The sequence below is a fragment of the Synchiropus splendidus genome, chromosome 4 (assembly GCF_027744825.2).
Source record: "Synchiropus splendidus isolate RoL2022-P1 chromosome 4, RoL_Sspl_1.0, whole genome shotgun sequence".
Classification (NCBI taxonomy): domain Eukaryota; kingdom Metazoa; phylum Chordata; class Actinopteri; order Syngnathiformes; family Callionymidae; genus Synchiropus; species Synchiropus splendidus.
The window spans coordinates 13273159-13296488 of NC_071337.1; the positions used below are offsets into that span (position 1 = coordinate 13273159).

Sequence of the window (23330 nt, forward strand, 5' to 3'; positions counted from 1 at the left end):
ACGTCGCAGGACCTCGCTCCCCGCGCGAGCATGTAAACACCAAACTTTCGGTTTTGAGATTTGTGCGGTGTATCAGAAGAACACTCAGCAAAATGTTCATCTCCTCAGAGGATTCGCCTGTCTGTTTCCAAGGTCTAACCCTTGTCATGGTGAGATTCTTATCCTCGTGGATTTCTAACAACAAAGGTATCAGTTTAGCCACTTCATGGTTAGCATGTAGCCTGAGCCTGTGAGTTGTAAACTGAACTGACGACTAAGGTGAGGCACAATTTCACGTACCGCTTTGACATGCATTTCCTTAACAATAGATAATGTGTTACGCTGTATACATTGGGTTTAATGGTACATTTTAATGACAAACAATCTGCTGAGTCATGATAGCTTGAACCCCTGGTTGAAAATATGAAATCTGTGCAGGATATCGGTTCTGAATTCCATCTTTTAAAATCAATTCTTGTTAAGAGGGTATAAGTAATTATGAATGCATTACAAGTTCTCTTAGCGAGCTTTGATTCATTCCTTCATTGATACTACTTGTGTTGTACTTTGCCAATCTGTGTTTTCCTACACTGTAGCCCGCCGTGGCTGTTGGTAACGTGGGCCAACTGGCTGTGGATCTGCTCGTGTCGACACTGAACATGAAAAGAGTAGGTTACTTCCACACAGACTGTCTCATCCCCATGGCTGGGAACAACCCCTACGCAAGCAGTAAAGAAGACAAAGAGGAGCTTCACACAGCTGCAGAAGGTAAGACAACAACCACAAAAAGGTTAAGATTGTGGGTAACATGACAGTTTGGATTGGCAACTGTCAATAGGGCAGTAGATCTTGACATGTGAGCTGATGTGTTTCTCTCTTGAATAGTGTACACAGTTGACGAACTGAAGCTTGTCGTTCTTCAAATCAGAGCTCCAGTTGTACAAGTAAGTCGCTATTCTCCTGCGTGTGTGATAGTTTACAGTCCTTCCTTACATAATTTTCACCAGGTTTATTCTCCATATGAGAACGTGTTTATGCTATGACTTGGTGTACAACGTCTTCACATCCGTCCCAAGACTGGTCTCCTTTAAATCATCCTTAAAAAATGCATGTTCATGAATAAAAGACTGAAGTCTGGGTGCCATTTTGAATCTCTTGCAGAGTGAAATTTGCAATTCAGTTAAAGACACATTTTAATTGCAGAAGAAATCAAAAAAGTTCCGCCAGCTGCTTTTGTCTTGGATCAAAGATAGTGGGTTCTCCAGGACTGTGGTGCTGTCCAGCAGCCATGCCTACCAGAGAGATGACGGACAGTTGCAGGGGTTGGTAGTTCAGAAGAACTCTACCGGCAAGTTGCTCAATTTGATGCACATGGGTTTATGTGCGTGTCTCTCAGCACCCCGCTCAGGTACCTGGTCACACCTGCTCTCCAGAAGCTTTGTGCAGAAGCTCTGAAGGAGCTTGGCTGGAGGGAGATGGAGCGTGTCAAGAGCTTCCCGGGAATACAGGATGCCGACACAGAGCCACAACTTCACATTCCAGGAGGAGGATTCACCAAGGGGCTTTTCACTGACAGGTGGAGACAATAGTGGTGCAGCTTGTGTGATCGTGGTGGCGCGAACCCTCCCTGTAATGTTTGGTGAATCTCAATGAAGGGGCTTAGAGCCTCAGGTTAAATTGTTCAATTTCTTGGCAAAGCATCAAGTTGTTGTATGCTTTGTGAATTGCTATAAGCCAATAGTAATGGGACCATGTTGTTTCAGCTGTAGTGAGGACGTGCCACTTGCTGTGCTGCTGATCTTCTGCTCAGAGGGCGACAACATCCCGGACGCTTTTACCCTCATCAACCACCTCAATGACTGGCTTCACTTGCTTGACTCTCCTGTGAGTGGACATTTGGCTTGAAGCTATTTTTTTGAATACTCTTGATATGTATTTTGGTTTTTTTGTTCCAGAATGAAAATGCAAACAAGTGGAAGATCCCACCTTCCTGGAGTCTTCTGTTCGGAAGCGGAATTCCACCAGCACTTTTTTAGACAAGCCTCTATTTTTACCACACATAGTTGGATATTAAATTGAGCTGGATTAAGCGTTGAATAATACATTTCTGATTCAAACAAAAACTGCATGGAAGCGGCATTATTTCAGATGAAATGTTTTCATTGGGGTTGAAAAGCTGCTAGACTCATAGGCTGACCTTAGGCTTTATTTCCATATAAAAACACAGAGACTTAAGACGTATTTATTTCATCAGAAAAAGTCAGAAAATCAGCTGTAGCAAACTTTTTTAAACAAGCAAAATATGTCATTTCATTTTACACACATAAAAAAAAGTGTATGTACATCACGGAAATATTTCCCTCATTGGGGAGAGGGCACATCTCTGGACCCTCTCCAGCATCGGGAATAAATTATTTCAAGTAATCTCTTATAGAAAAATAGAGACAGTTTCTGTTGTGGAAAAAAATATTTTTAAAAATACAAATAAAAAAAGAATTCATTGGTGACGTCCAGTCTTACTGCAATATGTATGAAGACAAAGCTACAGAGGCAAACTGTTTTCACTGAAGAGCAAAACCCCGGCATGGAGTCACGTTTTCAGGTGTGAGACAATCCTTCACCAGAAAACACTTGGCAGTTGTAGTTGACAATTTATAGATTAAATAATAATAATAATGTAATTTCCCTCTGCCCACAAGATGTTTATTAAAAAAAAAAATCACTGAATCCGATTGCTGATTTAAATGATGCGTAAAGAAATAGTTGTGCTGTGTTTTAATTTCCCAAGTAACAGCCTTCTTCTGCAAATTCCATGTGAAAAAAAAGACATTCTATATTTTAAAAAAACAGAATGTGTTTTATGTTAATAGTTTCTAATCATGCTATTTTACTGTTTACTTGCAGATGAGTAAACTACTTTGGAAAGCGTCTCGACTCAAATTCCCTTCCTAGATTGTTTAGGCTCTGCTTCAACTCATTGTAACAAAGAGTCGGAGTACGATTAAAAATCGTCTGGATTCTGCCTCCAGTGAAACTAGTGCTCTTCTTCAAAAGCTGCATTCAAATCAAAGCGATAACATATGAGTCCAGAAGTAGGAGCTGCTGCAGCAGGCGAACGCTGGTGTTTGTGATCTCCTGATAATCGGCTGTAAACAGGTGAAAGTGAGGGGGGGTGGGGGGAGCTGGTGTTCCCTGCAGATGTGGCGTTCACTGCCAGAGCAGTCGTCCTGTAACGTTAGCAGTCGCTGGTTTTCACCCTGCAATCAGAGATTGAAGTTAAAAAAAAATCAATTATTGTGGAATTGTGGAATCAAACTAGGGTGAAGAATTCCCAGTAAAAGTGCAAATTATTATTCACCCGGTGAGAGTGTCAGACAAGCAAGAATGCTGTTGATCTGCAAATCACTTCAACTCAGTGCCGATTCATCACAAAGATCGTGCCTCTTCACGTCCGCACACTTCCTCCTGCTAACTGGGCCCTAGTCTGTTGACGCCCCTGGTGGGTGTCCAAAACTGCAGCTCCCTTGAGAGGAGCAGTTCACATCCCAGGGTGTCGACCACAGCTCAGAGAGGCCACATCGATCAGTCAGTGTCACAAAATAAGAAGCGACCTGGGTTGACACCGAGTGATAGAAGCTACTGGGACACACCAGTCACAGGTAAAGACCACGGCGGACTGGAACACAGAAGAGATGCAGTTTTGAAAGCACAAGAGGAGGCGTTACAACTTCAGCTCTTAAAAGCGATGCATAGCTCAGTATTGCGTCTTCCACATTTTTCTCTCTTTATTTATTGTTTGTGAGTTGCTTGGATGATACTGACTGCCGACGCCAAGAGGCCAAAATCCTTTTTTTTATGATTTCAAAATTCAGATAGATTTAACAGAAAGGTTTTGCAATAGCAAACAGAAAAAAATAAGTGAAAACGTACCCAACTTCTGCCGAGGATATGGTTCAGTACATCATGAAGAATTTAGATTTTTTTTAATCCAGATATGGTGCTGTGCAAATGGTATGAAAGCATAAACAGCTGGAGAGGAGTCTGATCGGATCTAGTTTGACGGCCTGCTCTGACGCATTGTTTTTGGAGGACGGTGATGTCGTGTTTATACTAAACAGTGGCAAAAGCGAAACATGACACAAAAGTGCATTGGTGAGTGACGTAATAGCCCAAAAACGCACAACCACACCACTTCAAGAAAGTAAGAACACAGCAAGCTACACCCACTCAGCTCACACCTTAATGTCACGGAAGGATTTTTTTAAAGCTACACTTCCTCCACTAAACTTGCTCTTCAAGGTTGAGGTTGCTCTTAAAAAAGGGTGTGGGAGTGGGGGAAAGGTCAACAGCTGGACAGCTCACGTGCAGCAAATGCAGCCCAAACTGTCCAAGAAGAACCACAAGATAAAGACCGGTCAGTGTTTGTCCACGTCTTAGAATGGTGAGCTGCTGCGATGTCACTCAGCTTCAACACTCAACCGATCATTACCTTTTTCTCTTCCGCTCCGGGTCGCTGGTCCTGGGTCTGCTCTGAGGTGACTTGCCCGACAAGGAGCTGTCTTCTCGTCGTCGCTTGCTGCGTTGAAAATACATTTTTTTCTTTAATCGCTGAGTGTAACTTTCGAATTTTTTTTGAGCGTCCGGTGTTGACTGACTGTGTGGAGCTGCTGTCCTGCTCATGGTCGGACTTCCGCGCATCTGGTTTCCTGTCATCTGACTGGGCTTCATGTGAGCTGCCGTTCAGTCTGTCGGTGGGACACTTTGTCTGAGGACAGTCTGACGTGGACTCCTGGTCTTGGGATAACTCCTGCCACTGATTCTACAAGATGCAATCCCACAGTCATCCCATTTTAGAGGACAATATGTGTTTTATGAAAACATCTATTTCAGGCAACATCAACATATCAGCATACACAAGGGTTTTTTCCAACATGATGTCACTTACAGTTTTACATATATTATATTATATTACATTATATTATATTATATTATATTATACTTGGCCTCATAATTGTGAGTTATAAGTGACTTATTAATGTCATAAATTGAGAGAAGGTTATGAGAGGACACATAATAGTGAGAAATGATCTCAATAAAAATCTTTAAATATACACTGTACAACAAAGTAATGAATTGTGTGTATACAGGGTTAAATATGACGGGTTTTACGGGTTGTAAAAGCCAATGAGTACCATGCATCACAGTGTATACACCGGACAATTGCTCCTCTACCTGTACAGACGCGTCTCCAACAATGCACTTGGCTCCTTCCAGAACAGCCATGTAGGAGAAACGCAGCTGGTCTGGAGTCTGGATTAGACCCATACGGTACTTCCTCATGTCCAGGAGGACACTCTTGATGTCCACAGACACGGGCTCCTTCCTCTTGTCCAGCTGTGGAGAGCATTAGAGTGAGATTGAGCAACTGCCTGGTGGCTGACATTTGGATCAAATATATTGTATGTAATAGCAATTTTGATTCAAAATGGGTTTTTTTTTAACTGCATTCTCATCATTCTGAAAGCGGTCACATGTAACAAGATGACTCAGGTGACCTGGTGGCCTGGAAAATATGTTGGAACTAGGTATGTACACAGCCGCTGCACTACATAAGTTTGTACTTAGTAGGAGTGCGAGGATGAAGGTTAGAAGTTCTTAATATATTTCCATCTGGATACCTCGATGTAGTGTCCGGGCAATGCCTATGATAAATAGATTAACAAAGGAGCTTACCAGGACAAGACAAGTGTCCACTAAGGAAAATGTCCCGGAGCGTCCGATTCCAGCACTGCAGTGAACCACAGCTGGACCTTGATCCAGTCCCAGGGCACCCGACTCGCGCACCTTGTAAAGGAAGTTTAGGAAGGAGGCTGGCGATTCAGGGACGCCAAAGTCAGGCCACGTGGTGTAATGAAAATGGTAGATTTCTCTTTTCTCTCCTGTCTGAAGGGCAAACCAAAGTGACAATGTGTCAGTGAACAGGAAGCAATGCACCACCTAAAATGACCCTTGCACAAATCGCAGAGATTAACACCAACTTTGTAACAGTACTAAGAGTGGATGAAAGGTTCATCGTCATTTCTCTCATTTAATTAATAAAAAAGCAGCCAACCTTGACATTGTTCAGCTCTAGCACTCTGGTGGTGTAGTAAGACTTCTTATCTTCTGATAACAACCTGACCAGGAAATTTGTTTCACCAAACGTCATTTCACTTTCCTCTGACATGGGCCAGTACTGCGCACACTTTTCCTGAAACACAATGATTCAATCGACAAGTAAGTAGCAACTCAATTGCTGATTCAAATCTAGCTTCAGCTTCACGTCATGAAAACAAAATGACACCAAGGAAACAGTACAAACACATTATTATTAGCCATATCTGATGGACAACAGAGCGAAGGCACCATTTCTGAATGAGAAGTTTTTTGCATTGACTGATAAATAGATAGATACCCTTCATTTGTCCCATAGGAAAATGAAGTAGTAGTTCCATAAATTTCTGAAGCAATTGACATTAGTGTTTTTTACTGGCTACTGCTGAACTTGTAAATCTTATTAAATATTATCTTCAGTACTCACTGAAGCAAAGATGCAACAATCGACTGTTACATCTGTCTTTAACACAGCAGTTCCGTTACCACAACACCACACTACACCACAGAAATACACAATTGTCTCCACAGCAAAATACATGCTTCTCTTTATGACATTTTAAACATACAAAACTCAAAAATACAGCTTACCGAGCCTTTCTCGATCACCCGATTAAGCATGATGACGGCTTTCGTCTTTTGTTCCCAAATCATGAGCCAAAAGTGTCCACATGTATTGCTCAGCGGACCCTGTGAAGAACATAAAACACACCTCAATTTCAGCGGTGGTAATCATACATAATATCTCTTGATTTATGTAATCTATTTATATAATATATTTGACTTAAACACAGTGCACTTTGTAATAGAGAACTTTGGTGTTATGAGTTTACCATGTAAACAAAGAGCAAAAACGGTAAACATCATGCCACAAATTTATTATTGACTCTGGCTTTGGTTTATGACGAGATTTACTGCATGCACAACATTTTTTAAGATAGCAAATGTTTGATATTGGCTGGCTATTATTGTACTTCACTGTCTCAGACTATGTATTTCAAGATCAAATGTCACCAACTTGAGACATTACCTGAGTCAGAATGTAACGTCGCTGGGCTTCCTCCACCACCACCAGACTGGCATTAATGTAGTCATTGTCTGTGCCTTTCAGCTTCACCCGGCTGTGATCAACTACACAAGAAAAACACTGAACAAACTGGTACAATCTAAAACTTTCAGCAATATAGACTGTATAAAAACGCATACTCACATGGACTGACATCTCTGTATCTGTTGCGGATTCGATTATCTGGATATTTTGCCACTTTATAGGGGCATTCGTAAGATTTAGCCCTTATTTCCTGGAGATGACAGACAGTAATTGGGAATTGCACATGCCAAAATTATCTCACACATCTTTTTGCGGAACAGTGGAGCTATTATAACAAATAAAATGAGGAAGACAAATGATGGTTGCAATGTTTGGGTTGAAAGCACAAAATCTTCGAAAGCTGCGTCAATACAATAGCTTTAAACATTTATTATTCTAGTAAAACGCGCTTTATTTATACAGTGGAGTAGCGGCGAGCCGTCAGTCCGCTGAAAAGAGAACGGTGAAACTAGGACCCTGGAGACTTGATTTTGGAATTGCATCCTTCAAATGTTTATATTTTTCATACAATCACGTGACTACGTTGGAGGCTGACGTCATTTACTTGAACCCTGCGGAAGCGTTAACTTTTAACGGACTAATCAACGTTATAAAAACAAACAGCCTGATTTCGCCCAGACTTAATAAGTAGCTGGGGTGCAGATTGATTTGCAGTCTTGGACGGTGTCTCACACCCAAAACATGGAACTAACTTCATATTATAATAAGATTACTTTAACCGAATTCGCATGGTGATGGACTGTTTGTAAATGAAGTCACGCGTTAGCAACATGCTAACTCCGCTAACACACTTACTAGGTAGAGTTTTTGCCACCGGTCTTCCGACTCAATGTCTTGAAACTCCCGCTCCATTTTCTCCGAGGTAGTGACAGTGCGGTGTATGTACAGGAGGAGCGACCGAAAATGCGACTATCTACCTCATTACTTAAGTGAGACTGGTTACGCTTTTGTTTTACTTTCAGAAGCTAGCGAGCTGCCGTTAGGTGTCTGTCCCTGGAGTTGACGTCTGACGAGGCGTCGTCTGCGCATGTGCAGACAGGAAACCTCCGATTAGTGAGGTCCTGTGCTCTTTCAAAAAACAAAACCAATGAACAGAAATTAAAAATTCAACTTTTATTTTTTAATGGTAAAAATAGACAGGCATGAAACACAAAACAACAGAAAACGAAATCTGAATTAATACTTTCATGTTGACGGATGCTAATTCCAACAATTTCAACTTGTACAACAACATGAGGGCGCCCTACAGTGAAATATCAGTTATCAGAATGAAATTTATCGGTGTGCAGAAATAGTATTTTTACTGAATATACTATATGTATTACATATATATTTAATCTACTTTACTGTTTAGAGCTTTAAAATGAGTGTTTTATTGTGAAATGCATAAACGGAAGTTTCATTGTACCTTGACTGACCGTTTACTTCGCGAGTAATTTCCACGAAAATCCTCTCTTTACCGGATACTCTTGGCCCAAGAGTATCCGGTAAAGAGAGGATTTTCGTTTGCCAAGAGTCTTGGCAGTCATTTCCCTGGGTAAATTAATTTATTAATACTACTACTAATAATAATAATTGTATTTAACTGTATATTATTACTATGGAAGTGTAGGATTATTATTCAGGTATATTATTCTTCAGAAATTATTAATTTCCGAATAATAATTAATAATCATGATAATTTTATTTTATTATTATTTTATAGTATTATTAATATTATTATTAAGAAATTAATTTACACAGTGCATTGAAGTAATTAGATATGATATATAGAATACTACTACTACTACTACTAATAATAATAATAATAATAATAATAATAATAACAACAACAACAACAATAATAATAATAATACGAAAGCAAGTTACAAAAAGCAGAAATTATAGAAGCCATAGCAACTGTTTGGAAAGTCATCAAAAGGATGTTGCAGCAACATGGTGGGGAAATGCCCAGGAGGGAAGGAGTTTTTTAGGCTCTCATGAACGAGTTGCACCAGAAACCTTGTTTGGTTATTATACTTTAAAATACCTTCCAGTTGAGTGCAGATGAGGTAGTAACCCAGTCAGGTTGTAGGTGCTGATCAACACATAAACATGTCATGTTAACACTACAGAGTAGCCACAGATCAAAGGCAACTGCATGTTGGATGAGTCTGTGACTTTAATCCTTTTAATCCTTCATTTTTTGAAGTCCATCATGGCGCAAATGGTTCTTTGATCCATGGAGTGAACATCTCATATAAGCGCATGTGTGATCCACTTCCATTAGCCGTCTATCCCACGAGAACGTTACATTACAATGTCAAAGTCCTCCCACAGACCACCTGATATTTTTGACAGCCCGCCTCCTGGTAAAGCACGATCAAGTATTCCAGCGCACAAAAACACAGTGTGGTATTGATAACTGGCATTAATTCATTCAGAGGATTAATGACTCTTCAATGGACAGGGAGGCGCAAGACGAAGTCAAAAGATGTCTTCGGGCCCAGTGATGGCCAAGACTTTCCGTAATGTGCCTGGGTAGGTTGGTTTGGGTTAGAGCTGGACTCACAGCAGGAGGCTTTGCGTTTGCTGCCCCTCTGCCCTCAAACTAACTTCAAACAAATCTGCAGCTTTAAATAAAATGTTAAGGAATTGTTGATCATGAGGCTGAGAGCACATTCTTACCGTTTGGTGGTGTTCACTATCTGCAGTCTTCGCTCTCTATGAGACCTGCTTTCTTCTTTTGGCTTACTGTTTGAGTTATACAAATACTGCCACTTGCTGCCCCTTTGAGCTCATTACAATCAATGAGATTTGAAATGCTAAAAAAAAGATGTAGAATTATATTGATTAAATAAGTATATTGCAATAGTGTTTGGTGAAAGTTTCTCATTCATACGTCACAGCTACATCTTTATTGATCTGCTAAAATCTGGAAGTGATCTCATCCATGCCTTGTCTTTGTAGATTCCTCCACCTGTTAGACCTAGATAAACCTCCTGCAAACAAAAGGACCAGCTTCAAAAGCTCTGGTGCCCACCCTCAATGGCAAACCTCACATGTCCTGCGGACCTCACCGCAACCCTCTGGATCCCTCCACCAAAGCTGTTGTCCTTCCACCTCGCCTCTTCTGTTCCCTCGGTCGTCTGCTGAGGTGGCTGCAGCTGGACGCAGCTCTCTTCAGTCCTCACCTGATGTGATGAACAGCCAGTGCAGCACAGAATCAGACCGTAGCACATCCACCTCTTCCATCAACAGCTCCTCTGCTCCAAAAGTCCCTAAAAAGCAGCGTCTGTCCATCAACGCATTTGTTCAATCCTGGTGGACTGACCGCATTCCGAGACGTAAATCCCGGAATCAGAGTGACCCCAGTGAAGACTGCGTCAGCTCAGAGTGTGCTCTTGAGAAAACCCACAGCCACTCTCCTGAGGAGTCCTCGAGTTCCTCGGAAGAATTTCTCCAGTGTCCTCTGTGCCTGGTTCGGCAGAAGCGTGAACACTTCCCAGAGCTTGTGACCTGCCCGCATCGTTCCTGCCTGGACTGCCTGAGAGAGTACCTGCGCATCGAGATCTTAGAGTCCCGGATCAACATCAAATGTCCCGAGTGCTTTGAGTGTTTGAACCCTCAGGACATCAGGATCATCCTAGAGGACCCGGACCTCACTGGGAAGTACGAGGAGTTTATGATGAGAAGGTTTTTAGCAGCTGAGCCCGACTGTCGCTGGTGCCCGGCCCCTGACTGTGGGTGAGAACTCTAAATATATAAACATTTAAAAAAAGCATTTAAAAGTACTTCACAGATTTTAATTCACTGACTTCCCCTTCTAATTCCAGATTTGCAGTCATCGCTAATGGCTGCGCCAGCTGTCCCAAAATCACATGCGGCCGCAGTGGCTGCGGCACTGAGTTCTGCTACCACTGCAAACAACTGTGGCATCCAGACAAGACGTGTGACGCGGCCCGGCAGGAGGGAGTGCAGAACTTCGAGTTGAGAAACTTGCTCTCTTCGCTGAGCAGCCACGAGAGCGAAGGCAAGTTGATATGGAATTGATGAACTATGGCTTTCCTGTACTGAGAGTGAACGTGACTTCCGTCCGGCCCGGTCTCCCAGGTGATGAAATGAAACAGTGCCCCCGCTGTTCTGCCTTCATCAACAAGACGGATGATTGGGGCTGCAACCACATGGTCTGTGTTTTGTGTGGTTGTGAGTTTTGTTGGCTTTGCATGAGGGAGATCTCTGACCTTCACTACCTCAGGTAAGACCTCGGCTTTCACACTCAAAATGTTTATTTTTAAAACAAACAAACAAACAAACATTTGAGTATAAAAACAGCCCAAAAACAAAAATCTGGTATCAATGGTGTTAGCATGATGGCAGCACAGATTTCAGTCTAAGGGGACAGAAAAATATAAGGGGTGGGATTCAATTTAAAAAAATATATATTAATTTGCAGTTTAATGGTATGAGAATATTTGCCACATTTTTCTATTTGAATGAATTTGGTATATTACTGAATCAAATGATGGACCCATACATACATTTGAACAACAAAATGTTATTTATTTTGCATCAGTTTGAAAACAGAACAATAAATCACGATGGTGGCTATATTCAAGTTTTTATATCACCTTATTTAAACTAAAGCTCTTTTGATGTCTTGAAAATATTTGTATAAGAATTTCAATTTTATAAGAATTTCCACTACATTCATAGTGGTGGAAACCCTAGCCATTGTGTTGCGATGGATTCCTCCATGTTTGTTGTTGTTGTTGTTGTTATCATCCTAGCTGCGACGTGTCTTGTGCATCAGTGTGATCAGTGGACCAGGAAATTGTGCACTTACTAAGGTTCCCTGGTGTCTTAAATTAAATTAAATTAAAATTTTTAACACATTTTTGTAATTAATTCATTGTAATTAACTTGTTAAATTCTCACCACTAAAATATATACACATTGCAGTCCATCAGGCTGCACCTTCTGGGGAAAGAAGCCCTGGAGCCAAAAGAAGAAGATCCTCTCTCTGCTCAGCACGTTGCTGGGCGCCCCTGTGGCCATCACTCTGTTCGCCAGCCTGGCGATCCCTTCAATAATCGTCGGCATCCCCATCTATGTGGGCAGAAAGGTGAGGTGACTTCCCATGCCACAATCTGCCTAGTGTGAACTTATTGCTCATTGTTGCGTTTCACTCCAGGTCATCGGTTACTACAGGTGTAAGGAAATCTCCAAATGTAAGAAGAACGTAATAATAGCAGGAGGAGTTTCGCTTTCTTTTGTGGCGTCACCTGTCATCGCTGTTCTGACTGTTGGTATGTTTCTTATTTTACCTTAGATACACTTTGCCTATATATATTGTTTCTCCTCGCCTTTCAAAAATGTAAATCTATTATGGGATCAGATGTCTCAGAGCATCAGCAAACATCTGTCATCTCAGACATCTCACACTCAGTCATTCTCTTGCTCCCAAATGTTTTCACTTCTCCACCTCGTAATTTTTAAACTCATTTTTACAATCAGGTAAAATATTGAATAACCAGGTTCCGTAAACGCCAGGTCCTCATTAGGTGACCCCCGGGGCAGAAGTCATTTGTGAAGTCAAGTATTTGTGGCCCCTGATCTGTGATTCTTTAATCCCTGATGGCAAGAGTTGCTGCCTACATGATTTGACATACACATATTTAAATGATCCTAACTCCTTGAAGGCATATCCTATGCAGAAAATTCATCTGAAAGAAGAGAAACACACCTGTCATTACAGTACTCCCCAGCACTTACTGCACTACGACCTACCGAGCACTGAGCAGATTTACCCCTGTGTAGCTCCGCCTCAGTGTTCAAGAGTCAGAGGGCTTCTCAGCTCAATGATGCCTGAACGGTTGGTGTGATTAAAAAAGGGTTCAGATGGGCCCAGGAAGCAGAAAACAAGATGATATTTGATATTTGTGCATGTGGTCAGGCCAGCAATGTTGTATGGTTTGGAAACATTGGCACTGAGGAAAAGACAGGAGGCAGAGCTGGAGGTAGCAGAGATGAAGATGCTGAGCTTCTCTCTGGGAGTGAGCAGGGTGGATAGGATCAAGAAGCAATACATCAGGGGGACAGCGTGCTCAGGTGAGACAAAGTCAGAGAGGCTAGATGGAGATGGTTTGGACATGTACAGAGGAGAGAGAGCCAGTACATTGGGAGGAAGATGTTGAGGTTGGAACTGCCAGGCAGAAGGTGGAGAGGAAGGCCAAAGAGGAGATTTATGGATGTGGTGAAGGAGGATATGAGGTTTGTAGGTTTGAGAGAAGAAGAAGCAGAGGACAGGGTGAGATGGAGGAAGATGATTCACTGTGGCCACCCCTGAAGGGAGAAGTCAGAAGACAAAGAAGAAGAAGATTGATGCTGAAAAAAGAGATCGCACTCAGTTTCAGGGATGTGTTTGCTGAGGAGTGAACCAGAGCGAGGGTTTGCACAGTGATTTATTGAACTCTTATTACATCAGAAAATGATTTGGGCAACAATTTTATTATTGTTGGAGACTATAGCTATGGTGAAGATTCCTGTTTTTGTTGTTTTGTGTGCTGTTTCCTGAGCAACCTCCAAAGGCTTTGTATTTGACTTGTATTTCAGTGAAGGACAAATATAGCGCAAATTCTCAACCACCTCTGTGTTTGTCGGGCAGCTGCCGGTGTTCCCATCTTGCTGGTGTACGTCTACGGAGTCATCCCGGTCTCACTTTTCAGGACCGGTGTTTTTCGGGTGCCCACTGTCAGCAGCAAAGGCGTCAAGATTAGATTTGACGGGGACAATGAGAACACTGTCTTCAGAGCCGCCGTGGCAGGTGAGCAACTTCCGACCTTCGAATATACACTGTAGTTGTTATTTACACAAGTATGAAATGAAATGAAATAAAATGGCACTGTTAACATTTCAACCAGTACGGTAAATGTTAGGTATTCAGTGGATGATTTGTATTTGATTTTAGCAGCAGAAGCTCAGCCTTATATTCCTAATCTGCACCACGGAACAAGTGTCTTCGGACCCGCGGGCCTCAGCACCAGTATAGGTGGGGGTCACATGGACTGTTGTGGGGCGAGTTCCTTCCATCACTCACTCACACTTGAGAACACCACCACTGCAGCTGGGAACAGCAAGTCTGGAGCTGGTTCGAAGGGTCACTACAGCAGGTCACAAAACTATTTATAGTAGTGTCAGCTGCGTTTTTTTTTCATGCTCCCAGCTGGCAAACACTTGTATAGAAGCTACAAACACGCGTCTTCTCTGCTACACAGGATGCAGGTGAAGGCAGATGTTAAGATGAAACCATGTGAGCTGAGCAGAGACTCCACCACAGTCGACAATGTGAGCACTCCAGCCACGGCAGGGTCTCATGATGGCGACGCTGCTCTGGAAAGGTGAGACCTTCGACAAAACCCCAGAAGAAGAGGCTTGGGTTTGTTGTGAAATGCAAGAGTAGAGCTTTAATTTGAGCTACGCCAAAACGGCAAATGAAAAGAAAAAAAAGATTTACTACATTTATGTAGTTACATTTACGGTTGAACAAGTAATAGTTAAAAAAGGAGATTACCACATATCAGTTGTATAGTACCTCAAGAGGGCTGCACTTTGCCCAGGACTGGTTTAAAGGGAACAGAAGAGAGATGCAATCCTGTTGAAAGGTCGGGGTTTTTTAAAATCGGTGGATGTCGGAAGTTGCTGATCACACAATAACTAATGTCAGGATGATGAGTTGAGATGATATGTGTTGTGAAAGGGAATTTTTATTGTGTTCATTTCTGTTTTGAATACACTGTGCCCCACAGGCAGTACAGCCTGGATGCATGTGTGAAGACGCTGAGACACTCCAGCTCCATCTGCAGTTCAGATGAATCCAGTGTCAGCAGTGGAAGTGTGATGACCAACAGCGATACAGACCTGTGCCGGTGTCTGTCCACTCACTGCTGTGGAAAAGATGGCTGCGATTCAGCTCTTTGCAATTCTAGTAAGAAGCGCACAGGGAAGCTCTGGAGAAGATCCTGTTGCAAGAGAAAAACGAGCCCTTGCAAGTCGCAGGTGAAACTGGGATGTGAGAACTGAGAGATGGCTGGTGATAACAAAGTTGTTATAGTAGACACAATACGACAACACACATAAGAATGAGAAGTGTCTCATTCATATTTGACTCTGGAATCATCACTCGTATTAAGTTGCATTCTGGGGCAGAAGATAAATGATTAATTACAAGGAAATAGAGTCACAACTATGTAAGGATTTCATAATTTAGCTATAATGAAAAGAAGGAGCAAAGAAGCTTTTTTTTAAGTCTGGTCCATGTCAGTCTGTCATGGCTGTCAAAGGAATTTATGAAAAAAATTAGATCTTTTTTCTTAAAAAAAAAAAAAAAAAAAAAAGGTTAAAAATAAATATATTGAGGATAAAGTGATGATGTAAGTATGACTAAGATTTTAATAAATAAAAATGAAAAGGACTGAAGAAGGAAATAATGACTTATTTTTGTATACATATTTTAAAATGTGCATGTGGACACAGGCGAGGAAGAACAGGCTAAGAAAGTTTTCAGAACAGGTAGAGCCACATTTTGTCACCAGTGTCAATTGACAGTTGGCATGTTGCAGTGATTTGATTGTATCCTGTGTTTTGTTAAGTCAGAACGTCTGGTGAATGGAGATGCCTTTCATCTATTTGGACTTTACTATGGTCACCAGTCCAAAGGAGCCGACCAACACCATGGGTTAGCCCATTTCCAATCACCCCTTGAAATATGTCAGTCCATTTTGGAGTTATCGTATGTGTACAAACCAACACGCAAGCAAACAGAGCCCTAATGACCGAAAACGAAAGCTCTTCCATATTTTAAGTCATGGATATTTTGGTCGTGAATTACGAGTAGAAAATGTGAAGATAACATAGAGGCACTTTTGTGGGATTAGAAGGAAAAATGCAAAAAACATTTTAAATATTATTTAAAAAAAGCAAAGCATGACTAAGCATTCTCTCTGTATATTACACACATATTTGCATTCATGTTATTTTCATACCAGCATGCAAGTTCATTTACAAAAAAAACCCAATCAATAATATGTAATAAGTAATAAGTTTTGACCAAGCGGAACTGTGTTACATATTTAATAAAAAATTACTAGTCATTTATGTGACAAAAATATAGCTCGGCATAATAATTTATTGGGTAGTAAACTATGCAAAGCCCAATCTCAGATTCTCAAACCTGCATCATCACCACGGAAACCTTAGTTCCTGAAAGTCCATCGATCTATTACTACTTTGTGATAAGCTAAGTGCACATTAGATGAAACATCACTAAACCTGAGACTTCCAGCTGTAGTAGTTCCGACTGATGATAATCACAACAGAATATTTTCATACAAATAAAACTGTTTTTCAAAACTTTCAACTGTTTTCAAATGTTCAACCGTGATGCCATTGTCTTTAAATATGAACACTCAGACAATTCCAACTGCTAGTCTATACATTCAAGAATGGCATGCCAGAAGGAAACCAACAGAAGATGTGAAGGCTGGAACAGTACAATCAGCAGTCAGTGTAAATGCATTTAATCATGCTCAAACCTGCGTTGCAAACATGCATTACAGAAATCTGTTCATTAAGAAACCGTTCATGAGCAGTATAAATCTCTAAGGCACTCTTCTCCCCGTCATATCAACGCTGCATGACACTGTCCTTCGCGCAGAAGCTTCATTGTGCAAGCAGGTCATCAGGTCATGACACTTTAAACTCAAAGCTGCCTGGTGAGTAAGGTTCTGGTGCGCACTTGAAGAAGCTGACACAGGTCTTTCCAGGACTGGGCACCAGTTTCCATTTAAACTGCTGCAGATGGCTCCAGGGTTGCTACAGCGCCAGATGTGAATCCTCGGCTTCTAAATCACATCTGCTGGTCGAAACAAAAGACAACAACATGAAGGGAGTTTTCCAGCACCATAGAAAAGCAGCTTGTGTTTTTGGAGTGAATACCTTACAAAGACATAAACATGTTTCGAAATAGCGTCCTCACAGCTGATCAACAGTCAACATTTCAGTCACCACACAACAACATGGTTGTCCCCAACCCAACGAAGTCAAGGAACTCAAATGTGCCACACAAAAAAAATCTCAACAAAGGAAAGATACGACAGCATGAGTGAATGAAGCAGATATTCTGTGGGGTTCTGTGCCACTGAAAGTAATCACATGGATCAATTTAATAGCAAAAATACTTATAAATAAAACACAGTACTGGCCAATGGTTTGGCTTATTTAATTTTGTTTTAAAAAGAAACAACCTTTTTGGTGCAATTATTTTTGATTTTGTTTAAATAGAAATGTTGATATAATAAAATTATACTCATCTGATCAGCTAGTAGGGGACTGAGGTCACTATTTATTTTGATGGCATTGTTAGATGTGGCTTTTTGTGCTTGCTTTTGTGCTAATAGAGCATTGGATTGAAGCTATTTTACATTGTGGAGAATAAAACCTTAAAGAGCACAAAACCTTAAAGAGCATAAAGAGAGTAGAGACCTCCACAAAGCCATTCATTTACACCATTTCTTTTTACCCACTTTAATTGGACTCAATTCACTTAAGTTTTACACAGTGCTTTATTCCAGCATTTCAAATATCATTGAGAGCAATGAGCTCAGCCGGACAGCAGGTGGCAGTGTGATGGGACCTGCCATGAGTTTGAGCTGGCGCTGCAGCTCAGCACTGCAGATTGTGAAGGAAACTTTAAAGAAATTCTTTGATCCAGATGGTGATCCAGAACACCACAATTCATTCGTATTAAAACGTTTCATTGAGATCTGTACATCTGTTTTTGTGTTGATTTTTGTGTTCCCGACTCTCACCGTGGCTGTGTGTGCTGTCCCGTCCAGTAGGCTCTGTCTCAGCAGACGTGTCACCACCTCCAGCTCCTGCTCGGCCTCTCTGACATTGGGATCTAGCTGCAGTACCTCCTGAAGGTCACCGCTGGCGGAGAGGTAGTCCTGCCAGAGACGGAGCGATTAACCAGTAAGTCAATAATCACATTAACATCCACTGAGCTCACCCGTGATCTTGTTCCGGGCCATTACCTGTAAACCCTTGTAAGCTAGCGCTCGTCTGTAGAAGGCCTTTTTGTTGCTTGGCTCCAGCTGGAGTGCAGAGTCACAGTCCTGTTTGGCCTCCGCATATCTATTCAGCTTCAGGAGACATATAGCCCTGAAAGATGAGAGGCTCATTTTAACTGATATTTTTTATTGTTGATGCACATATGAGCTTCAATTCAATTCAATTATTGTATTACATGTATATGAAAGCCTTCTTTCCAGCTACCAAAAAAGACATGAGTCTGAATTATGAACAGATTCTTCAAGATAGCCAAGGTATAGTACATTTCCAGAAAAGGCTTTGCATAATACCATGTGAACATTTTGCCAAAATGTCTGAATGTCGGGACAGTTCCAAAAGATATGTGTATGGTTGGGATTAAGCTGCAAACATTTTCTCCAACACATCTGATTTTGATTATATTTTTTGCTTTGAAACTCTGAAGGAATAAGTATCGTAGTTGATTCTTTCGAGAGGCTAATTTAAATCCCAATCTTGTCCACAAGAGTAAACGGCTACACAGTGTAAGCCATGTGTGTGTGTGTGTGTATATATATATATATATATATATATATATTGAGATTTCAAACATGCTGAGACCCAATATAACGGCCCAAAAACCAAGGAAAGGTCAGTTTCACAAAGCACAGGCCCCTTAAAACATCTGAAGATCGTGTACTTGTAAGACAGTATCTTCACCAACCTGTTGGTGTAGAGTGAACATTCATCCGGTTTGATGGTGAGACATTCACTGTACTTCACCAGTGCCTCCTCAAAAAGGCCTTTCTTCACCAGATCGTTCCCATCCTGCTTCAACAAAGTAAAGCGAGCTTCTTTTCTTCTGGCTGGGAAAAGATAATGCAGTTTAAGTACAAGGAAGCGGATCGTATGAAGGACCCAGAAATACAGAGGGAGGACCATAATAAGGAACCATTAATTGAGGCCACACCTAATGTATCAATAAGTTCAGCTGAGGCTCCTTGTATCAGCTGGGTCCAGGAAACATGACCAGTATTGTTCCATTACAATGACATAGTACATGGATCACCTTTCCTTCTCCATTATTCATGTTCTGTCCCGACACACGCACACCTAGGGTTCTTCTATCTTTGTGGGGACCACTCATTGCCATAATGCCTTCCCCAGCCTCTCACCCGAAGCCTAGACATCCAAAACCTTAACCAGGATTCTGAACCAAACCATCTTCAAATTCAAGCTTGGATTTGTGGCATTCGGTCAAATGGTCCCTGCAAAGGCATCAGATCCTCACAAGGAGGTGTTTTGTCAAGAATTGGTCCCCACTAGAAAGAATCAACCAGGTGCACACACGCACAGGTTTGTGGGACGGCACATTGACATTATGCTTTCCATCCGAAACCAATGGCTAACCTGAAATAGGACCCTTAACCAAACTTAAACCTGATTATAATGACCTTGTTATTTTCAAGTCAAATCGAGGCTTAACCTTGTGGGGACAAGAAAAATGTCCCCACAAAAGCATATGGTCGTCACAAGGATTCTGGCTATTCAAAGATAGATGAGTAGACATCCCAGTCCTGTGCTGTGCTGTGGCTTTTGGACTGACGCTCTCTGTGTCACGTGACGCCACATTGGACAGTTGTTTACTGACATTTATGGGATTTTTTGTGTTCTCTGTTTGTGGGCTCATAATGAATCAGAAGAATCACAGAAAAAAAATTGCAGGTCAATGTTTTTTTTCCTAAAAAAAGCTGACCTTCGTCCAGTGCAGCCTTTGCAGCTCGGGCCTGAACCACCTCAGCGCTGACCGGTTTCTCTCTGTGTTTCTGCTGGACGGACAGCGGGACGACGGGAATCACTGGAAGCTTCTCCCTCCACTCGGGGCCGTCCTGCTCTATTAGCATCTTAGTGATCCTGGAAACACACAGTCATTCACTAATACCACCAGCAGGAAAGAGTTCAGGATGACAACATGAAGAGAAACTCCTGCAGTTACTATAAATATTGTATTGCAGTACTCTTTGTTCAAATTTCTAGCCTCCTTAATGTATGTTTCAGCCGTCTTGTTTAGTTTCATAGGTTTTTACAACAGTGAGAACAAAAATAATACTTTTCCTGTATTCAGTTATTATTGTAGCAATTGGTCCATTAAAAAGCTATTTTAAGGTAAAATATTGAGAATGTACTTTCAGCTGGACTTCACTGTCCCTCATATGTTTAAAATACCGTGACATGCAACTTAAAAAAAATTCCATTTACGTAACATGGCGCCATGTTTATTCTCAATTCAAAAAGGTTGTTTCCACTTCACTGTGTTTTAGCTGTATATATTGTTTCTAATTTCAGCTTTGATGATACATATATGGAGAGCCTTCTGTGCGTGTGTGTTTATTCTTTTGGACATGTTTGACCAGTGGAGGTCATGCACCTGCAGGTGAACAAACACTCCAATTTTGAAAATATTGTTTATGTCAGTATGTTTACCTTCAATGTGTGCAAACAGTCACAGTTTAGAACAGTGTGCAACATAAGTCCATCTCTGTTTATCTTATTTTCACATTTGGATGACCGTTATTGCAAAATAGTTTTTTAGAAGTGTGAGGACAACCGGCTTCCCTTCGGATCACTGTGTCCTTTTAAGTAGTTTGTGGCACGTCGCTCTCTAAGTGAAAGTCAAATCAGATGCAGCCCATTGCACACTTCCCTGCCAACATGTTTAAGAAGGATGCTCCCTGAGTGTTTTCCAGCATGAATATTCCTCTCCTTGGATGCTAGAATTCAATTTAAAGATAAACAGTAGAGAGGATAAAATGTTTTGGAAATCAAGAAAACAGGAAACCAAAGAGCAGCCCTAGACATATTCAACTCACTGACTGATTATTTGGCTTGTTTTTGTTTTGTTTAATTAATAATAATTAATAATTTCATGCTGATGAACAACCAATGGCAAATACAAAGATTAGAATTTCAGAAAACAACTAGTTTAGTGTATATTTATAGGTCTTTCCTTATAGTTTATGAGTGAGGTAAGATGCAAAGGTAACACCACTCAGTAGAGTCTGACCTGTGGACGCTGTCATGAGCCGCCTGCACCCCGGTGTCGATCTGCAGGACAGTTTTATAATCCACGTAAGCCTTTCTGTAACGCTCCAGTGACTCATAGGCCATGGCTCTACGCAGCAGCGGCTTCAATGAGAACGGCTGGAGCTCCAAGGCCCTGCAAGGATCAGCATCACAATTTCACACCTTCTCAGGGGAGCTACAATATTTATCTCCAGTAGATCCCGGCCTCCTACTTAGTACAGTCCTCGATGCAGTCGGTGCTGTTCCCATCCTTCAGGTAACATGCAGCTCTGTTGGAGTAGAGGATGCACAGATCCTCAGTGCTGTCGACATCTGTGGTGAGGAGAGACAGCACACATGAGACAAACACTGGTGGTTCACTTTACTGCTTCTGCTTTTCTGCTGCACAGGGATGACGGCAGCATTTTCAAGTAGCCCGCCAGGACTCCACAGTTTAGCGCAATAAACTAAGGCAAACTGATTAAAGTGTGAATCATTCTACTCTCTAAACGGCAGTTTTCACCTCCGGCTTCTATTTCTCTCCTTGCACTCTAATGTTTGTCTCTGTTAGATGCTGTTTTGAGTCATTCAAAACCAACTCAACATCCTTATAAAATAAGCTGTAATATAAATGACACTAATATACTGATACAAGCTACTTGGTTGGTAAAGTCAGATGTAGCAAACTTGCTTCTGCTTTCTATCATCATAGGCACCTGAATTGTGGATCTTCAGTACGTAAAACTGCTTAACTTCCTGTTGGCTCCATGATGACACGGTGTATTTGTGTTGCAAGGCCACGCCGACCTTCATTTTGTCATTAAGTATTTTCCTTATGCCACTGTCACGATTTGGACCGAATGTCAATGGCTCTAACATAAGTTTCACCTTTACAAGTGGCCCTTGTGCTTTAAATCCCACAATGCACTGCAACAGTTTAAGCTCTTATGCAAAATATATTAATGTTATCAACATTTTGATAGATCAAACATGATTATGGCTTACAAAATTATATTTTTTACTCCCTTTGATTCGCTGAAGGAGATTCTGATACTGAACATGGGTTCAAGAACACATGGATCGACCTGCTCTCACATCCCATGCAAAGTGGCAGGGGAGGACTGCTGGTTCTTAAGAGAGGGAATAATGATGCCTTCAATTGATTCCACTACCTCTGTAAACTGCATTGACTGTTGAGCAAAGGTAATAAATAAACAAACTTGCCTCGCCCACATCACACAGACAAATTTCTAGAGGGCAGCTTTGGAAAAGGATCAACATTTGCCTAGAAACCATGAGGTTGTTTAATCAGAGTCAGTAAACACATCATTGCATAAAATCCTTTGCTTATTTATCAAATCAGACTTGCGATTGCTCACTTCAAAAGAATACAGAAAAGACCTCATGTCATATGAGCTCTGTCATAGAGCAGGAAACGAGCCTCACCTGCTTCAGCGCACCCGTCGATGGCCTGGCTGTACTTTAGTAAAGCCTCCCCAAACTGGCCGTGTTTAAAGAGGTGGTTCCCCTCGTTCTTCAGACGCGCCAGGTGTGGGGGGAGGGCTCCAGCGGGAGCGTCCAGATAACTTGTGTCCGCTGCGCTTCCCTCCTCCGGGCTCCGGGTGCCATTGGTGAGTCCTTTTTCAGGCTCCAGATGGGGATTTCCAGGGCTATTTCGGTCCCTGGTGGTGTTCGCGGTCCCTGCAGTGGTGCGGTCCGGTTTTGTTATCCCGCCTCCCCCGCTCACTGGAGGCTTCTCCTGCGTGTTCCCCATCGAGGCTGTCCCTCCTCCAGCCTCCCGCAAACACCACTGCAGCGTCTTCCTGACTGGGATGATGTTAGAACACGCCCACCGGGGCACGTGATCAATACGTACTTATGAGGAGGCTGCCGCCAGGAAACCCCGGCGATTACCTCAATGACACGAACTCAAAAATAAAAAGCAAATATTTACATA

General features: G+C 41.8%; 4 protein-coding genes across 10 annotated transcripts; 2 read left to right on the forward strand and 2 right to left on the reverse strand.

Moving 5' to 3' along the window:
• On the forward strand, positions 1-3128 carry psmg2 (proteasome (prosome, macropain) assembly chaperone 2). Its single transcript, XM_053862045.1, has 7 exons — positions 1-149; positions 576-747; positions 865-923; positions 1183-1301; positions 1376-1555; positions 1743-1863; positions 1935-3128. The coding sequence occupies exons 1-7, from the start codon at positions 93-95 to the stop codon at positions 2013-2015; spliced, it is 789 nt and encodes a 262-aa protein (XP_053718020.1). The 5' UTR covers positions 1-92; the 3' UTR covers positions 2016-3128.
• On the reverse strand, positions 2198-9359 carry ptpn2b (protein tyrosine phosphatase non-receptor type 2b). 3 transcript variants are annotated; one of them, XM_053862041.1, is made up of 10 exons: positions 9273-9359; positions 7343-7433; positions 7163-7263; positions 6724-6822; positions 6092-6229; positions 5713-5922; positions 5212-5373; positions 4635-4798; positions 4469-4555; positions 2198-3236 (listed from the first exon to the last, which is right to left on the reverse strand). In XM_053862041.1, the coding sequence occupies exons 1-10, from the start codon at positions 9342-9344 to the stop codon at positions 3215-3217; spliced, it is 1146 nt and encodes a 381-aa protein (XP_053718016.1). In that variant the 5' UTR covers positions 9345-9359; the 3' UTR covers positions 2198-3214. The 3 variants fall into 3 exon arrangements, with proteins under 3 accessions (XP_053718016.1, XP_053718018.1, XP_053718017.1); XM_053862043.1 differs by lacking the exon at positions 9273-9359 and adding an exon at positions 8039-8251 and having other exon boundaries at positions 2201-3236; XM_053862042.1 differs by lacking the exons at positions 2198-3236; positions 9273-9359 and adding exons at positions 3253-4362; positions 8039-8251.
• LOC128757039 (E3 ubiquitin-protein ligase RNF19A-like) lies at positions 8727-18865 on the forward strand. Of its 4 annotated transcripts, XR_008414352.1 has the most exons (11): positions 9458-9763; positions 10193-10969; positions 11059-11255; positions 11336-11480; positions 12185-12347; positions 12417-12531; positions 13890-14048; positions 14193-14394; positions 14500-14622; positions 15031-15793; positions 15874-18865. XR_008414352.1 is itself a non-coding variant. In XM_053862039.1 (10 exons), the coding sequence occupies exons 2-10, from the start codon at positions 10425-10427 to the stop codon at positions 15302-15304; spliced, it is 1923 nt and encodes a 640-aa protein (XP_053718014.1). In that variant the 5' UTR covers positions 8727-8780; positions 10193-10424; the 3' UTR covers positions 15305-18865. The 4 variants fall into 4 exon arrangements, 3 of the variants coding, with proteins under 3 accessions (XP_053718014.1, XP_053718012.1, XP_053718013.1); XM_053862039.1 differs by lacking the exon at positions 9458-9763 and adding an exon at positions 8727-8780 and having other exon boundaries at positions 15031-18865; XM_053862037.1 differs by having other exon boundaries at positions 15031-18865.
• On the reverse strand, positions 15677-23192 carry spag1a (sperm associated antigen 1a). 2 transcript variants are annotated; one of them, XR_008414353.1, is made up of 8 exons: positions 22820-23192; positions 21607-21706; positions 21375-21527; positions 20067-20224; positions 19035-19176; positions 18291-18442; positions 18091-18228; positions 15677-17135 (listed from the first exon to the last, which is right to left on the reverse strand). XR_008414353.1 is itself a non-coding variant. In XM_053862040.1 (8 exons), the coding sequence occupies exons 1-8, from the start codon at positions 23145-23147 to the stop codon at positions 17130-17132; spliced, it is 1152 nt and encodes a 383-aa protein (XP_053718015.1). In that variant the 5' UTR covers positions 23148-23192; the 3' UTR covers positions 15678-17129. The 2 variants fall into 2 exon arrangements, 1 of the variants encoding a protein (XP_053718015.1); XM_053862040.1 differs by having other exon boundaries at positions 15678-17135; positions 18316-18442.
• Positions 23193-23330: the final 138 nt, after the last annotated feature.

Coding starts and splice junctions, on each gene's coding strand:
- ptpn2b (XM_053862041.1), bottom strand. CDS start 9,344: ATGACATGTTTATGTGTTGATCAGCACCTACAACCTGACTGGGTTACT. Junction 7,434..9,272: donor CATCTGCACTCAACTGGAAG/GTATTTTAAAGT, acceptor TGTCATCTCCAG/GAAATAAGGGCTAAATCTTA. Junction 6,823..7,162: donor GACGTTACATTCTGACTCAG/GTAATGTCTCAA, acceptor TGTTCTTCACAG/GGTCCGCTGAGCAATACATG.
- spag1a (XM_053862040.1), bottom strand. CDS start 23,147: ATGGGGAACACGCAGGAGAAGCCTCCAGTGAGCGGGGGAGGCGGGATA. Junction 21,528..21,606: donor TGCATCGAGGACTGTACTAA/GTAGGAGGCCGG, acceptor TGATCCTTGCAG/GGCCTTGGAGCTCCAGCCGT. Junction 18,443..19,034: donor TGTTCACTCTACACCAACAG/GTTGGTGAAGAT, acceptor CTCATCTTTCAG/GGCTATATGTCTCCTGAAGC.
- psmg2 (XM_053862045.1), top strand. CDS start 93: ATGTTCATCTCCTCAGAGGATTCGCCTGTCTGTTTCCAAGGTCTAACC. Junction 150..575: donor AAGGTCTAACCCTTGTCATG/GTGAGATTCTTA, acceptor CCTACACTGTAG/CCCGCCGTGGCTGTTGGTAA. Junction 1,864..1,934: donor TTCACTTGCTTGACTCTCCT/GTGAGTGGACAT, acceptor TTTTTGTTCCAG/AATGAAAATGCAAACAAGTG.
- LOC128757039 (XM_053862037.1), top strand. CDS start 9,717: ATGTCTTCGGGCCCAGTGATGGCCAAGACTTTCCGTAATGTGCCTGG. Junction 10,970..11,058: donor TGCCCGGCCCCTGACTGTGG/GTGAGAACTCTA, acceptor TTCTAATTCCAG/ATTTGCAGTCATCGCTAATG. Junction 11,481..12,184: donor TCTGACCTTCACTACCTCAG/GTAAGACCTCGG, acceptor TACACATTGCAG/TCCATCAGGCTGCACCTTCT.